The 18,107-nt window shown below is 40.6% G+C and overlaps 1 protein-coding gene across 7 annotated transcripts in view; it reads right to left on the bottom strand.

The window, feature by feature from the left end:
- The window catches only part of PTK2 (protein tyrosine kinase 2), a 167,148-nt gene that overhangs the window by 35,941 nt on the left and 113,100 nt on the right, over nucleotides 1-18,107 (bottom strand). For 6 of the 7 annotated variants that reach the window (XM_050891983.1, XM_050891979.1, XM_050891982.1 and 3 more), the window contains 6 exons: nucleotides 16,095-16,179; nucleotides 7,877-7,977; nucleotides 6,481-6,596; nucleotides 4,839-4,939; nucleotides 3,613-3,702; nucleotides 2,066-2,270 (listed from right to left, as the gene is read on the bottom strand). In XM_050891983.1, the coding sequence (XP_050747940.1) occupies nucleotides 2,066-2,270; nucleotides 3,613-3,702; nucleotides 4,839-4,939; nucleotides 6,481-6,596; nucleotides 7,877-7,977; nucleotides 16,095-16,179 (698 nt within the window). Of the gene's footprint in view, nucleotides 1-2,065; nucleotides 2,271-3,612; nucleotides 3,703-4,838; nucleotides 4,940-6,480; nucleotides 6,597-7,876; nucleotides 7,978-16,094; nucleotides 16,180-18,107 lie in introns of those variants that run through there. The other variant, XM_050891986.1, reaches the window with a different exon arrangement.

Genomic DNA, 18,107 nt, shown 5'->3' with positions numbered 1-18,107 from the left:
GCTTTGGTGAGAAGAGAGTAAAAACTGGATTTTAGAGTAGCTGTGGCCCCAGGAGAGAGCTTGTCCTCTAAACAATGCTTCAAATCTCCTTACATGACTAGACGAGCAAAAAAACCAGCCCCCTCAGTGCATTTTTCATCTAGAACCAGAGAATCGTTTAGGTTGGAAGGGACTCCTGGAGGTCTTGAGTCCAATCTCCTGGTAAAGCTGGGCTCCATGCATGGTGAGGTCAGGTTGCTCAGAGCCTTTTCCAGTCAAGGTCTGAAAGTCTCCCAGCATGGAAATTCCAGAGTCTTTCTGGGTGACCTGTTTCAGAGCTTACCCATGCGCACTGGGAAACATTCTGATTTGTAACTAATGAGAATTTGCCTTGCTCCATGTTGTGAGTGTTGGTTCTCGCCCTTTGGCTGTGCATTTCTGAGGAGAGCCAGGCTCTTGGGCACTGGTCTACCCTGTTTATCCGGCGATACCATTCCATGTCTTTCACTTCTTTCCCCTCTCCCCCTGCAGACTCATGCTGTTATAAGCGTTGCTGCCATCACTCACTCTCTGAGTATAGCCTACATTTATTTCACCAAACAACACAATTACTTTTACTCCGGATTTACTCATCCTCTTCCCTTGCTGGCGAGATACTCTCCCTGCCTGGGTTTACACACCATAGCCATCTTCGTAGTCACATTTTTTCAGGGCTTCATTCCCCTCCGTGCCAGTCAGCTGTAAGTTATCAGTACAATCTGACTGCAAATTAAAAAGAATCCTATTCTTCTAGGCCAAAAAAAAGAAAAAGCAAGTGAATCGCCAGTTTCCACCTATTACCCAAATCACAAAACTGTGTCATAGCTTTTCCTTGTAATCCCTACCCAGCCCTACCATTCCTTCCTTTGTGGTTAACTCCACAGTCAACAGGATGATAAGTTATTTGTGAGAACGACTACGTCTTCCTCTAGCTATGTAAATTATTAGTCTACGCAGGAGCTCCCACAGTAACAGATGGTGGAATCATATGAAATTTTAAGAACTAGGAAAAAACTTAAAGGTAGCTAAGTTATCCATACAGCAACTCTGAAACAGCATCATAATTATATTAAAATTGTCTCTTATTTTAACCACCTATTAATTATCTTGTACCATAAATATCCGGTGACAGCACAAAATGATACTATGAAAATAAAACACGCCACAAAGCACAACTTTGAAACAAGACATAAGATAAAACTGAAGAATTTGGCAATGAATTACAACAAATCCAAGAGTGGATTTACAGTGTACAACACCTACGTACTGTTTGAAGCTTATATTGACTTAGGCAAAACAGATACTGAGCACTCATAAAATCCCAAAGGTGGTCACAAATATCAAATGTGTCTGTACAGTATCTCAGTGATGTTTCAAAGTTTAAATATGACTCCCATTTTGTGGCTGGTGAAATGGAGATATGGACACTGGAATAAATTATTGCAGAGTAAACTAGAGTGTGAATTTAGACCGGTCTCAAAAGCGTGTGCTCACATTTATTCCAAGATAAACATAAGGTAGTCTATATCCTGGTTTACAAAGGGCAAAAGAATTTCTAGTTAATGATGCTGCATTTATTGCAGGCTCTGCAATTGCGCAGACACAGCTGCCACAGCGCAACTAGTATGCTACTTATGTTATGAAAATAACTTTCAACAGCACTCACCTGATGGTTCATTTATTTAAGAAAGGATACATTTCTACCCCAAAACTGTCCACTGCACGTTTGACTAGGTAATCACTCTAAATTCTTTCTACCCCTCTCCCCAAGGATTGTAGCACACATAGCTAAAACTACAAACAAATTGCTAGTAAAATCTGGAGTTTTTCTTGGGAGAGGAAGGTGATTCATATTTCTAGTTATTTGAATTTATTGCCTAGTCAAGGTCCAGACTTCCAAAAGAGTAGCAACAAACTGGCCTTCTGAAGATAAAACTTAATACACTATGTCTTGCATTTTCCACAGAAAGAAAATACTGTAACAGAATATACAGTGAAAATAAATATTTCTGAACAAGGAAATGACCTTTCAGAAGTATAACCCTACCTGAGTTGTGCTTTAAGCTCAGTAAACCTGGGTCGTCTACTAGGGTCGTATGCCCAGCACTTGGTCATAAGGCTGTAGAGGGTAGGAGGGCAGTTTGGAGGCATTGGGAGCCGCTCACCGTTCTCAATTCGCCCAATCACATCATTGTTCTTCACTCCCTGGAAGGGCTTTACCCCATGCATTAGGATCTCCCACATACACACACCTGAGAAACACAAAAAAATTTTTCCCCAGTGTGAATAAACAACAAAACGTGTTAAAAAAGAAACAAACCCCAATTCTGTACAGCCAAACAATGCAGTTTCTTCTGAAACATATAGCCAGGGAATCAGTTTTGACTTACCGGCTGGCAGCAGAGAGGCGTGATGTGCAGTAGGATTACACACACAGTATCAACCTGAACTATTTATGAGGAAGCATGACCCACAGCTGGCTCACGGCAGCTTGGCTTCACGTTTAACTACCTTTTACCTATTGTAAATCAGAATGGTTGCTCATATTCAAATCTCCTTTTTTATGAGGTAGAATGAGCTGTGTTTGCTTTTCCCTTTGACTAGTTCCAACTGCCTTGTTTGGACACGTAGAGCGTATTTTCACTTTGAGGGTGTTTTAACGCTGGCACTGGTCCAAATTTTTTGCGCTGAAACTATGTAATAAAACAGTTTCTGTTGAAACTATGTTAAAAGCACAAAGAGAAAAATGGTCTGTCAGTTTAGGATTGGCCAGAATGTTCCATAGACTTCATTTTTCTAACTCTGACTGTACTAGGGTTTTCTTCAAACTATTATAAACCTGCTAAAATTCACATACCCTTCACTTAAAAACATTCAGTTTTTATTTTGTAAAGAGGGTGAACTCTTACTTGACTGTCCTGCTCTTATTTCACGTCTCATCACCTTTGTTCCTTTACACAGCCTATCTTTGTTCTGTCTCTCCAGACCAGCAGTCTGGACCAGTTTGAGCACAAGTGATCAGATTCATATAAAAACTTGCATATTTAGGAAAAAAGATCAAGGCTTCAGGATATTCCCATTTACCCTTATTTTTACTCAGTTTCTGGTCATATTTTGTAAGCTAGCAGGAGCTATGAAAAACAAATTAAGTGGGAATCTAGCATTAAAGATCTGGAAACAGGACATCATGTAGGCTGATCTATGCATTAAGCAAGGAAGCAGGCATATCACCATGAAAGTGAAAATACAAAATAGAAACAGCAAATAGCAATGGTATAACAAAAACAAATCAGAGGGAAAAACAACAGTAAAAAAATCATCTCCGTTATGACTATGACCTAATTTCCTTGTACCTTCATTTCTGTCAGCTTCTTACTAGAGGCAAAAAGGCACATGAAACTTTAGGCTTACTGAGTAGAAAAATGAAAGAAAAATACAGAGACGGAAAATATGCTGGAGGAAACCGGATTTTCAGAAAGTACAGTAAAAATAGTGCCAAATATCTGGAAATTATTCATTTACAGTAGTTAAAATGAAACATCGAACTTCTCCAATAGGACACTTAAGAAACCCCACCATTTGGTATCCACTTACCAAACATCCACACATCGCTAGCTGAGGTAAACCGTCGGAAGTTGATTGACTCTGGAGCCATCCATTTGATAGGTAATTTTCCTTTGGAAGCTACAGGGAAGGCAAGACAAGGCAGGCTTTTATTCCTACTACTGAGCTCAAACACAGATTTTGTTTTCAGTGAAATAATTTATAGGCAAAACCCGTCTCTGGTGAAGCACTTCAACTACCAAATTTTGTACAAGAGATTTCTGTACTGTCTGACCACTTCTGCTGGTAGTCCTCTATCTAGAGAGAAGAGCAGCACTTTGCCTACATATTCAGACTGATTGAGCTCCTTCAAATTTTAAGTTAATTCTTATTTCAAGATGCAACTATTGCAGTTAAGAACATACTGGCACCAAACCTGAAACTGTCACAAACCCCAAAAGCACAACAAGAAATGATCATGTCAGAAGTACTCCCCCTCTCCTCTCAGCAATTCAAATGACGATACGTAGCTCATAGTGATACAAGACAAATGAAACGAGGAAACATAATAGAGTGTAAGGGGACAAAGGATATTTTAAAAATATGTGACTGAAACTAGAAATATATTGAAGATTAGATTCATGAATACATGGTTTCATAATATATGCCAGATTTGAAATGCTACTGTTTGGTACCCCACATGCAATCTCTATTCTCCTGCTGTGTTTCCCATCTATCAGGCACTGCAGGACATCTCACAGCTGCTGGAGCCACTTAAGATCAGTATTCCATCCAAAATGGGGGGAAAAGTAGGCTTCAAAGACTTTTTTGTACTGAATCTCCCTCGTCCAGTGGCATCTGAAGTATGCAGCATACAATGACAGCACAAACTCAAAATATATCTGTAGGTAACCTTGAACTCACTGTAGGCTACCTATATTATGCCACAAATATGAATATTATCTCAAACAGGCCTCAAATGTGGATAATCTTCTAAAAATCATGAAGAAAGCACTATAAGCTTGTCCTAAAAAGTGGAATTTCACCTACACATGAATTTCCTACTTTTTGCAACTTAAATCAGACCTTGTGATTCTTCTCCTTAAGCATATATGTAGGAATTTACTGCCATCTATTTTATTGTTGAATAGTTTGCCTTTTTATACAACAGCTAGACCAAGAATATCTGGTTAATTCCTTTTGACAACAAACTCAGCATTGTGAGAAGCAATTGTGTTCTAACTGGCCTGCAAGAAGGATGCAGTGTGTCAACTTACCTTTATAGTAAGTACTGTCTTCCATGTATCGCGATAAACCAAAGTCACCTAATTTCACACAGTCAGTGGCAGATACCAGCACATTTCTAGCAGCAATATCCCTGCCAAACAGGAGACATTATTTCTAGTCATTTAAAAACTTAAAGTGGTGAAATAGCCTTTGAAAAGAGTTATTAAAACCCAGAAGTATCAAACACCTTTGAAAAGACTGAATTATTTTTCTAGTCATGGTTTGGATGTGCACGTATAGAAAAAGATGACTACATATTCGTCTTCTGATTCCGAGAAGCTTGCAGAAATGCTGCAGTACATTTGATCCTTATAAGCAATAACTGTTGTCCGAAAGTATAACCGTCAACGACAACATCAGAGGAAAAAGTTTTATCTTCATCTATTTAAACATCACAGGCTAACAATTTCCGGCAATTAAAATTGATGGAAATAAGAAAAATCTGCCTCCTGGCCCTGCAAAGGTAAGGAATTGGCTTAAGATCTCAGTTTTGTAAGAGGCTTCATAATAAGGAGCTCAGTTTTTGGTGATGCCACAGGGATTATGAAAAGACTTTTTAAGGCATTTTTCTCTTGCAGTTTCCCAGGTAAGACAACCCGCCTTACGTGTCTGCTGATTCTGGATTTCAACAGGCTTGACTAGGTATTGACAGATTCAGCTTTGAGCAGTGAACTAAGTACAGCACACTGAGTGGTGCTACTTTCTCCCATTTCAGTATGGTATGAATAAGTTGTATTTTGAAATTTTATTGCTAGAGTTAAAACAAACAGCTACTTGGCCAAAATTCAAGTATCTGTAACAATTGTAAGGGTCTGTTATTTACAATGGTTTTATATACATATCTATGTACATATACAAACCTAATACTTAGATATATGTGTTTGTATCTACGATACATACAACACACAGAATTTGAACATAAGTATTTAAACACAAATAAAATGCTCAAGTTCAAAATGAAATGGTACATGATAATTGGGAGTGCTGTGAACTTTTAATTGCATACAATAAGAGGCTAAAGCCAGTCTCTTCTCCCTAGAAAGCTCACGTTCAAATTCAAGGGAATCAAATTCAAAACACACCTAGAAGGAAATTTAGGTTTACTTTCTGGTTAAGCAAATACTTGTATTTTATAAATATTTTGTTTTCCCTGTTTTTTACTTAAGAAGCTGGCTGCTCCTTCCTTTGCTTTTCTGTATTTGGAAGATTACAGGTGACTCACAGCTTTAAAAAACATTGTAACCACAAAGCAACAACTCAGCTGAAATCTGTTCTGGTTAAAATCTGCCATCAACCCTGAGTCAATCTAGGAGTGAGCCAGCAGGTGTCACTCTTGAAAAGGGCGTAATTCTGGTGGCAGCATCTGAAAAAACGACTTACTAATATGGAGACTGACATAAAACAGTCAAGTGGAATTCACGACTTTCAAAGTATTGCTGCTACACATTCATTGGCTTCAAAGAATCCAACTATGTGTTGTAAGCATTTGTCTTCACTTGAGCAAGTACATCTAATAGCCAGAATATTGCCAGTCAAAAACTCTGGTAATCTAGGACACCTCAGATTCCCTAAAATTTCAAGTAGTTGCATTTAAAAATATAAACGTACATACATATATGTATAAAATCTTACCTATGTACAAATCTTTTGCTCTCTAAGTAGGCAAGTGCTGTGCTAAGCTGGTAAGCGTAGAGTATCAGAGAGGCCAGATCCAAGCTGTATTTTCTTACTTGCAAAAACGATCTCAACTTTTTGCACAAAGAAGGAAAAAATGGAAAGAAGTTACAACAAAAAAAAAAACCAAAACAAATTTGAACAAGGCATATCTCAAATTGTAAAGCTTACATGAGTATCAATGGGCACGCCTTCCCTTAAGACTGGATGAGAAAAGAAAATCACTTGCCATGAAGAAATTTGACTCTGGGTTAAATTCAAGCAGTTTTTTCTACATGAAAACTGTTAGCCAAACCAAAAAAAAATTTTGTGCATTGCTTTCAGGCTCCTTTTGAAGACTGAGAGCATATGCTGCTGCTGTTCCAGAGTAAAGCACTCCTGGACTTTTTATGCATTCTTCCCTTCAGAACTGCGCACGTTTTTGGCCTAAATTTCAGAACAAAACAGTATGTGGCCAATCCGAACACAGATTAGATCAGTATTGTTTTGGAAGCATTAATTTTAATCTACATTTGCTAAAATAATTGGATTTAGCTCATGGTAGCCAATAGCAATGCAGAATTTTTATAAGCTATATTCCCAGTATAAGGCAGTTAGTATCTAATGGAAGGTGGCACTAGAGTCTCCTTATAAATTAAAACAAGGCTTTGAAAAGCGATTTGGGCACTGGAAAGGAAATCTGTAATTTTTTTGACAGAAAATGACTTCTCCACTACAGGTTTTTCTGCCTTTTTTCTTGGACAACGTATTGCAGTTTGATAATTACAATGACTATCTTACAATGTAGTATGAAATATCACTTCAGCTCACATTTTCAGAAATACTTGTTCAAAACCAAATTGATTATAAAAACTGAGGTCTAGTTTTGTTTAAACCACTCATCCAAAAGATATAATAATGAGGAAAGTAATCTTATCTAGGGTCTCTGCTGCAGAGACCGTACATAAAAAAAACCAGAAGAAATTGAGTGTTCCAAGGGAAAATACAGTATTACTCAGGAAGAATAAAAGATGTACCACATAATTTCACTTCTAGAAGTTATGCTTGCAAATGCTTTCTAAATGATATCGCATTATCATCATCTTGACACAGGTCATACTCTCACTCTGGAACAGCAACTGAATTCTCTGAAAACTATGATTAAATCACTTTGGTATGAGCTGATGCAGTTCCCTCTGTGGAGGAGTTAGATCAAATTCTGCCACTGCTGTTTCTGAGTCCATAATTCTACAAACAAGTACGATAACACATTTGAGGAGAGTGCGTTAGTACCAAGAAGTGAGTTTTTCAGTCTTTTGTAAAGGTATCTGTGAGCTTAAAGAGACGACCACAGTTGCATGAGGATTTGTCATACCTCTCCAAGTGTACAGAGCTCCATGATTATCCAAACTGGGTTTTCTGTAATAACTCCAATGAGCTTCACAATGTGAGGATGATCAAACTGACGCATTGTTACTAAAAGGAAAAGAAAGAAGTTGGTGTGTTACATAAAACCTTTTTTTAAAATAAAAATAAAAAAGTCAGTTAAGAAGCATTTAGTCTATGACCAGAAAATACAATCACAGTTCTGCAGGACTTGAAACAACTGCCTGCAAGCAATAACGTCTGGTCATTTAATGTTCTGCGGGCAGTATGAAACACTGCTTGCTTTAGTAAATTGCTGTGGAAGGTACAAGTCAAGTCAGGTTCTCTGGCTCTTCTGCTCTGGTTGAGCATAACATAAGTTAACATAATGACCTATCAATCCCGTGCATGACCAATTACCCTGTGCCTTTCTATTGGAAGAGGAGGAAGGAGAAAACAGTATGTGTAATTCAATGTCTGGAAAAAATATGTGTCAGTTGATGACATAGACAAAAATCTCATTTAATCATTATGTTCACATCTCATTTTATTTTCCATGGACTTAATTAACTTTTCAGTCACAGCAGCGCAGTCACAGTATATTTTACGCAATAAGACATACGAATCATAGAATGGTTTGGGTTGGGAGTGATTGATCCAGTGCCTCATCACCCTCACAGTAAAGAATTTCTTCCCAAAATCTAATCTAAATCTACCCTCTTTCAAACCATTACCCCTTGTCCTATCACTACACTCCCACATAGAGTCTCTCTCCATCTTTCTTATAAGCCCCCTTTAAGTAGTGAAAGGCTGCAATAAGGTCTCCCTGGAGCCTTCTCTTCTCCAGGCTAAACAACCCCAACTCTCTCAGCCTGTCCTCATACAGGAGGTGCTCCAGCCCCCTGCATCTTTGTGGCCCTCCTCTGACCTGCCCGAGCAGGCCTGTGTCTTTCTCATGCTAGAGTCCCCACAGCTGGATGCAGTACTCAGGTGGAGCCTCACCAGAGCAGAGTAGAAGAGCAGAATCACCTCCCTCAACCTCCTGGTCACGCTTCTTTTGATGCAGCCCAGGATGCGATTGGCTTTCTGGGCTGCTAGCACACATTGCTGGCTCATATTCAGTTCTTCATCCACCAATACCCCCAAGTCCTTCTCCTCAGGGCTGTTCTCAATCCACTCCTTGCCCAGCCTGTATCCATGTTTGGGATTGCCCCGACCCAGGTGCAGGACCTTAGACTTGGCCTTGCTGAACTTCATGAGGTTCACACAGGCCCGCTCCTCAAGCCTGCCAAGGTCCATCTAGATGGCATCCCTTCCCTCCAGCATATCAACCGCACCACTCAGCTTGGTGTCATCCGCGAACTTGCTGAGGGTGCATTCAATCCCACTGTCCATGTTGCTAACAAAGATGTTAAATAATAGTGATGAAGGGTCTAGAGAACAAGTCTTACGAGGAGCGGCTGAGGGAACTGGGGTTGTTTAGCCTGGAGAAAAGGAGCCTCAGGGGAGACCTTATCACTCTCTACAACTACCTGAAAGGAGGCTGTAGCGAGGCAGGTGTCAATCTGTTCTCCCAAGTAACAAGTGATAGGACAAGAGGAAACGGCCTCAAGTTGCACCAAGGGAGGTTTAGGTTGGATATTAAGAAAAATTTCTTCACCGAAAGGGTTATCAAGCATTGGAACAGGCTGCCCAGGGAAGTGGTTGAGTCACCATCCCTGGAAGTATTTAAAAGATGTGTAGACATTGCGCTTAGGGACGTGGTTTAGCGGTGGACTTGGCAGTGTTACGTTCATGGTTGGACTCGATGATCTTAAGGGTCTTTTCCAACCTAAAGGATTCTATGATTCTATGGTCTGAATACGGACCCCTGAGGGACACCACTTGACACTGGTCTCCACTTGGACATCAAGCCATTGACCGCAACTCTTTGAGTGTGACCATCCAGCCAGTTCCTTATCCACCGAGCGGTCCATCCATCAAATCCATGTCTCTCCATTTTAGAGACAAGGATGTTGTATGGGACAGTATCAAACGCTTTCTCAAGTCCAAGTAGATGACCTCAGTCGCTCTTCCCTTATCCACCAATGCTGTAACTCCATTGCAGAAGGCCACCAAATTTGTCAGGCACGATTTGCCCTCAGTGAACCTATGCTGGCTGTCACCAATCACCTCACTTTCCATGTGGCTTCTCATAGTTTCCAAGAGGATCTGCTCCATGATCTTGCCGGGCACAGAGGTGAGACTGACTGGCCTGTAGTTCCCCGGGTCTTCCTTTTTTCCCTTTTTAAAAATGGGGGGTTTGTTTCCCTTTTTCCCATCACTGGGAACTTCACCAGTCTGCCACAACTTTTCAAATATGATAGACTGGCTTAGCAACTTCATGTGTAGTTCCCTCAGGACCCTTGGGTACATCTCATCAGGTCCCATAGACTTGTGCACCTTCAGGTTCCTTAGATGGTCTCGAACCTGATCCTCTCCTACAGTGGGCAGTACTTCATTCTCCTAGTCCCTGCCTTTGGATTTTGTGAATTGGATGGCATCGCTAGAGCACTTGCCGGTGAAGACTAAGGCAAAAAAGTTGTTGAGTACCTCAGCCTTCTCCATGTCACTTGTAGCCAGGTCTCCCGTTTTGCTCACTGGGCGGGGGGTACAGTTTCTTTCATCTTCCTTTGTTGTCCTATGTACCTGAAGAAACCCTTCTTGTTATTTTTCACGTCCCCAGCCAAGTTCAGCTCCAACTGTGCCTTGGCTTTCCTGATCCCCTCCCTGCACCCTCAGGCCATATCCCTATGGCCCAGGATGTATATCCCTGCCTCCACTGCCTATGCATTTTGGTTTTGTGTTTTAGTTTGGCTAAGGTCTTGATTTAGCCAAGCTGGCCTCCTGCCTCCCCTGCCCGACTTCTTGCACATCGGGACTGAGAGCTCTTGTGCCCTAAGAAAACTGTCTTTAAGTATCTCCCAGCTCTCATTCGCTCCTTTGCCTCTGAGGGCAGTCTCCCAAGGGATCCCATGCACTAGCACCCTAAAGAGCCAAAAGTTTGCCCTTCTGAGATTTAGAGTCTTCACTCTACTTTTTACCCAGCTTGTACGCCTCAAGATTGAGAATTCCACCTGGGCATGATCGCTGCAGCCCAGGCTACCTCCAGTCTTGACCTCTCCGATAAGTTCTTCTGCATTAGTGAGCAACAGGTCCAGCAGTGTCACTCCTCTGGTTGGGCTCTCCATCATCTGTGCTAGAAGTTGTCCTCAACACACTCCAGTAGTTTCCTAAACTGCTTGCAGTTCGCTGTGTCGCTTTTCCAGGAGATGTCCGGGTGGTTGAAGTCTCCTATCAGGATCAGGGCCTGTGGGCATGATGCTCCCTGCAGTTGAAGAAAGAACTCTTCATCAATGTCTTCTTGATTGGGTGGCCTACAGTAGACACCAACCACAAAGTCTCCTTTGTTGGCTTGGTCTCCAACTTACACCCATAAGCTCTGAACCTGCGCACTGCTGTTCTTCAAAGATAGCTCTGTGCAATCAATCCCATTTTTGGCATAGAGGGCAACTCTCTCACCTCTCCTTCCTTGCCTGTCCCTTCTGAATAGTTTATAGCCATCAATCACAGCACTCCAGTCATGCAATTCATCCCACCAAGTTTCTGTGATAGCAATCAGTTCATAGTTTTCCAACTGAGCAGCAGCTACCAGCTCCTCCTGTTTGTTTCCCATGCTGTGTGCATTGGTATAGAGGCACTTCAGCTGGGCTATAGGGCACAGCCCCTTTTTAGAGGAGCTCGCCTTAATTCCCTTGAGGCAACTCACAGGTGTTTCCCTGTTGCTTCCTAATGCCTCAGCAGCCCCTGGCTCTTCTCAAGTGCTTAGAACACCATCCCCTTCCCCCACTAAATCTAGTTTAAAGCTCTGTTTGTAAGTCCACCCAGCTTATTGCCCAAGACACTCTTGCCCCACTTGGTCAGTTGAGTCCCGTCAGCTGTCAACAGGCCCAGTTTCTCAAAGGTATGCCAAAGATTGTCGAAGCCGAGACCTTGAGCACGGCACCAGCTATGCAGCCAGCCATTCACCTGTTCAATTTGTCTTCTTTTTCTCGAACCCCCTTCTCCGACTGGGAGGATACAGAACATCACCTGTGCTCCCAATCCCTTTAACATTGTTTCAAGGGACATAAAGTCTCTTTTGATATTTCTGAGTTGCCTCGTTGCAGCATCATTCAACCCTACTTGGAATAGTAGGAACGGGTGATAGTCCACAGGCTTTTCCAGGCTCAGCAGCCTCTCCATGACATCACAGATGTGAGCTCCAGGCAGGCAGCAAACTTCTCTAGAGATATTGCCTGGGTGGCAAATGGGTGCTTTGGTGCCTCTCAGCAAGGAGTCTCCAATTACTAACACCCTACATACTTTTCTGGTGGCACCAGTTCTAACGCAGGTGGGTTGCTGGACCAGCTTCACACGGTTGGCCTTCTTGCCCGTTACTTACTCTTCATTCTCCAGCCCCAGGGCATCGTACCAGTTACATAGGGGCACTTCAGGGGGAAGGGGAAGATTCCTCCTCCTGCCCTAAGCAGAGACAAGAGTCTAGTCTCCTTTGTCTTGTGAGTTGGTTGAGTCTGTTACCTCAGGACTGGAAGCAAGCTAACCTTCCCTTTGCAAAGTCTGAAGGCAGGGCTGTCGCTCAGCTTGTGACAGCGCACAATACCACACATCAATCTCTCTCTCAGATGCCCAGATACTGCGCTGCCTGTTAAGCCACTGTTGTAACATAGCCACTTGCTTGAACAGTTCCTCCAGCTGGGCACACCTGCACCCATGACATCCACCTCTGCCTTTGGACCCTAGGGGAACTTCCAGGTTCTGGAGTTCGATGCGACTTTGGGTCTGGGCAGCTCTTTCAGTTCTTGGGGGGTCAGTCCGGGTGTAGGCATCCACACAGGGAGGTTTTGTCACACCAGGGTTTCAGTCACAGCTTTGTAGTTGCGGCAGGTGGAAACCATTTTGTTTCAACAGGAGGCTACCTCCGTTCTGCTCCCAGAAGAAAATAGCCCGTTTTCCGAAGGCTGCCCTCCCTGTGTGCCCTCCGGCGCAAACTGCTGTGCCACGCCCTGTTTGCCCGCCCTGGTCACTAGCACTCCCTAGGGGCTGCCTTGTACAGGTGCAGGGGTTGGCTGTGGTTGCTCCTGGCCCTGCTCAAGCCTCGTCAGCCGCTCTCGTGGCAGCTGCCGGCTCCTGGCGGCTCCCTCCACAACCCTGGTGTTGCTGCGGTTCGGGAACCCCCCCTGTACATCGCAATCCTCCGCTCTGCTGCGGAACGTGTCAGCACAGAGGTGATCACCTTGGCGAGTGAGTGCTAGTGGCAACTGCACCACATTTAAATCTCCCGCCGTCGCTCCTGGCCCCGCCCAGGTCTCCTCAGCCGCTGTGGCGTGAGCTGCGGGCTCCTGACGGGTCTCTCCGCACCCCTCAGGTTTCCCTGATTCAGGAGACCCCCCTGTGCACCGCGCTGGAGCGCTCTGCTGCCAATTGCGCCAGCACCAGAGCTACTCGCCTTGGCGACTGACTCAAGGTTTATTAATGTTTTGGGGAGATGTATTTGGTAGGTTAAATGAAACATCAGTCCTCTGATTAAGTTCTAACATATGCATGACAAACATCCTTAATTTAATCTCGAAGTAGTATCTCTTTTACATTTACAGTTTGTAGTGTCAATAGAAATAAATGGTAATTACCAAACTGGAAAGTCTGCTTCAGTTCACCTAAAATCAGGCAAGAATAAAAAATGCTATCTTTTGGCTTTTAATTAATCACAAGCTAAAACCAGCAGGTGTTTCTGGATTCCTATTCCGATGAGCTCTGAGTTCTACTTCTGTACACTGGTACACAGCAGCCATATAACCAACACATCTTGCAACACCACAAACCCCAAGAAAAGTCCTTGGACAACGCTGTTTGTAAGACCTAATGTTATAATAGTTCAGTAACATATTTTCCTGCAAAGAAACTTACATGGGCAAACTTAAGATAACGTATTCTTTAAAATATTAATGTGTTATGAATAATAGAGAAAAAAAATCAGTAAAACAAACATCCCTATCAATGACATAGCTGAACACATTAATAAAAAGGAATAAATAATGTGGTGAAATGTCAAATGGGCAATAAAAACTGCTAAAATACTACACAGAATTGAAGCTAGATTCCTAAATAATTCAATTCCCTTCTTCCCTTTTGAAGTAAATGGAATTTCAGAGAGGGAAGCTATTTCTGACACCTCGAAAAAGTATGCATTGCTAAACTAGTTTATTTGAACCCAATATTAGTATTAAAATCTTGGTAAATAAATGTATATTCCAAACAACCCCCAATTATTTAGCTTTAGGGTTCTCTTGTCCTAATCTAACTCAAAGCAATTTACAATGTTTTGTAATATGGAAATGTTGCTTCATTGATGTAAAAATGAAGCAGGAATACAGTTTTAATTATCAAAGCAATGGAAAAGCAACTAACACAAATAGTTTTATATCATATGGTCTTACCAGTTTTAAACATAAAATACTCCATTGTTGGAAAGTACTTCCTAGAAATTAATTCAATCAATGTTAGCTGACAAACTCACAAATTCAGAAAGGTAGTAGAATTATTACATCGTTTTGCCATCCAGCTTCCAGAAGAGGAATGAACTACTTGCAGAAAGGAGCAATTTACCAAAAAGCCAGTGGAAGATCAATAAAAATCTCCCCAAACGAGGTGGTTTGTATTTCAGCATATACAAATGCATTAATAGTAATACACTGCTACGCAAAAGCGGACAGGAATGAAGAGACAGGTGCTGCTCATAACAACATTTTCTTTCATCTACTTTTTGTTCTGAGGTGCTCCTCCTTGCAAGAATCAAAACTAAATCTTTTCAGCATTGAAAACTCCACCACAAGCAAACAACTAAAACCCAAGAATATTTTAATATTCCTAATATTTTAATATTCCTAATATTAAAATATGAGGAAATAAATTTCTTAATTCAGTGAAATAACTCTGCCGCTCCAGATATTGGATTTGGGCCTTTTCAAGAGTGCTCTTAACAACTAGGAGGAGGTATCTTCTGAGAGAGTTTGCAATCTGAACGCAAACAAGAGAAAGGTAACAGATGGGAATTAGAATAAAAAAAAGAAAGAAGAAATGGCAAAACTATTAAATTAAAATTGAAAAGCACTATTTATCTGTCTACTATGTTGGCATTTCCTAATCTGTCAAGCTCAAAGCATAATAAGGAACATTCAATGAGCAATTATTTTCTACATTGTTAAGAGACAGCAGCCTACCTTTGACTGCTAAGTTATTACTATAAGCAATGGCATTTACTTTTCCAACAGCTAGAAATGTAATGGAAAAAATTACAGTAATTTAAGAAAAATCTGACATCCAAAAATAAGAAGCCATTAGCTATGAACACGGATTTTTTGATAAATTAGAAAAAATCCTTGAACAAAGGAATAGTAAATAAAAGTATATTGTAACATCTGGCTATAACCAAATAATTTATTGATATAATACAACACTTTTACGAGATTTATAGATATACAATAGTAGAGGATAATAGGCAAAAATTAAGGCCTAAGTCTCATACCTTAATTTGCTTACAAAACCAAACAGTATAGAAATCAGTAACTACAACATCCTTATAGAAGTTTTCTGTTAGTATTCATCTCAACAAAAAGCCTTCCTCCATATATGAAATGTACCGTTTGGGGAATGCAATATTTGTGGGCAATTATTTAGAAAATTGGTTTATTCTATCATAATTTTAATTCTGAATTTTCAAAACAGAGCGCTCAGACATAACATTTTTAGCAACTTTCTTAACAAAGACAACCACCTGACCTTCTAAAGTAATACACTGAAAAAAGTGCTCTGTTTTTTTTAATTCATTAAGGAGAAAGAAGGAAATAGAGGATCAGATCTCCAATATTCCAAAACTGGTTCTGAAGCCTTACAGGAGTCAGATACCACTGTTCAATTTAGAAAATCAAAGAACCCACATATACTCATATACATGCGCAATGTAAGGATGTAAAGCAGTCTTCCTGGCACATATTGCAGGAGCGGAAAAGGTCATGCTATATATTAATAAAAGATTTACATTACTATCAGAAATTTCGGGCACAGATGGCTGCAGTCTTTGCAAGGACCAGTTACAGAAGCTACCCCAAAAGAAGTATTTTAATACTCACAGGCTTCTTGTAAGAATTTTTCTCTAACGCTGTCTGAGGTGCAGTTTTTACAGGTTTTGATTGCAACAGCCATAGCTGGATTTTCCTGAAAGACATTATTGAGAAATAACTGAAATAGAGCCCACCAAGTACAACCCACCAAAAGCTGTCCTTTAAAATTCTAGCAAAACTGCTTTAGAGAAAATTACTATTAACTAAAATATCTTTAGTTAAGAAATTACATTTTCAAAGCTTCAATGTTAAATTATTATTATAATCAAGATACCTAGTGCACAACATTTACATCTAATGCGCCTAGGAAATGTTTAATCTGTTTTAAACTATGCTAAATCACACAAAAATTACAACAAAAGATAGTAAGTTTAACTGAATAGTACTGTAAACTTTTTGCATTATTGAGGATGGTAAACTCTTGACAATATTTAGCAAAAGCAGAGGAAACAAGTAGATATATGCCTAAAAACCACACTTGGCTTATGCAAGCAAGCAACCTGGAAAGCCAAATAAAGGACTTCTTGTGGCTCTTACAGAGCAAAGACAGGCTGTAATTTTGAACTCAAACTACAAAGGAAAGTAAAACAAAGATTTTACATATTAGCTTCACAATCGGTTATATCAAGGGCTTAAAACCGAGTTAAACAGCACACATGTATTGAAAATCAGAAACAGATTTTACCATCTGATTGCTTATCCTCTGAATACTGAAAAATGAGAAGCACCGAGACAGCCCAAAGGAGGCCTCTTAGCTCAGGCGGCATCTTTCATCTTCTCTTGCTTTGGTGTATTTTTCCAATACCCTTTCCATAAGTTACAGGCAGCCCAGAGAAGCTGCAAGCGTTTTTCTCCTGAAAAGAAGCTTTAGGTGTTCAAGCTTCACTAGTATTAAAAATGCCATGACTTACTTCGAAAATGGTATTTTTACAACGTAGTGCATCCCCACAGCAACATGTGGTGCTCAGACGTTGTCACTCATACAAGTTCTTAGTGGGTTGAAAGCAGCTGAAGTGTTTTAAAATTAAGCTTCTACATTAGGTATAGGCCTGCTCAAGGACTAGTATGCCTTCCTTCCAACTGGGAAACTGGGAATTGTGCATTGCTTAATGGGAAGATTACAAATGAACCTTTCCCCGAAAGGCTACAGGGTTGATATATGTCCTCATCTAGTTTTTAAGGCCAGTGACAGCTGAAGATTCAGAGTTATGTTCTATGTCTGCTCATGCTTGCTCTATTTTAAATCTATTTTTACAGACAAACATTATCAGAATTAGAATAATATTTATATTTTGCAGGCTTAAATGTCTATTTTCTAACTTACTCACAACATAGCTCTTCAAGTTGAATTTGAAGGAAAATATTGATTAAAACCTTTTCTCATACATAAACATGCCCATAAACTGACTGAAAAACTGGTGGTAAATTAAGATAATTTTATTCCCTTCTGAAATCAGGATTCAATAATCAACAGTGGATGAGACCTCTGGAGGCCTGCCAGACCAATCCCTCTCCTGGTGTTACACACAAGGTTTTGAAACATCTCATAACCAACATTAGCATCAAAAGGAAGAGTTTCAGTGTCTGCAACCAGCAAAGACTCCAGACATTTTACAAAATGAATATAGGAAAAGGCCTGATATCAGGGTTTTGCTGATCTTTTGTTTTCGTATAAGGAGACAAACCAGTGAGGATATATCAGACTGGCAACAGTTTGTGTACTGAGCCGCAAACACTATTTTAGATGACACTTTTGGATTAATCCCACAGTAAATCAGCTTTTAAAGACAGTCTTATTTGAATTGCTTACATCTGAGCAATAGGATCCTATATGTATACATATCTCTTCCATTCCATAAATACATCTTCCATAAATACAGGCTGGTTGTGATATTTCAGGAATACCTAGTAGCAAGCAGCATTCGAGAAGAGGTGGATGCTGCACAGTCACTAGAATAAGAACTTTACAAGTGCAATGAACAGGGATAAGTGAGATTTTTCAGATTCAAATTTGAGCTAGCA

This window comes from Gymnogyps californianus, chromosome 2 (genome assembly GCF_018139145.2).
Source record: "Gymnogyps californianus isolate 813 chromosome 2, ASM1813914v2, whole genome shotgun sequence".
Lineage (NCBI taxonomy): Eukaryota > Metazoa > Chordata > Aves > Accipitriformes > Cathartidae > Gymnogyps > Gymnogyps californianus.
Note: the sequence above shows the minus strand (reverse complement) of the source record. Positions and strands in the feature narration are given on the sequence as shown.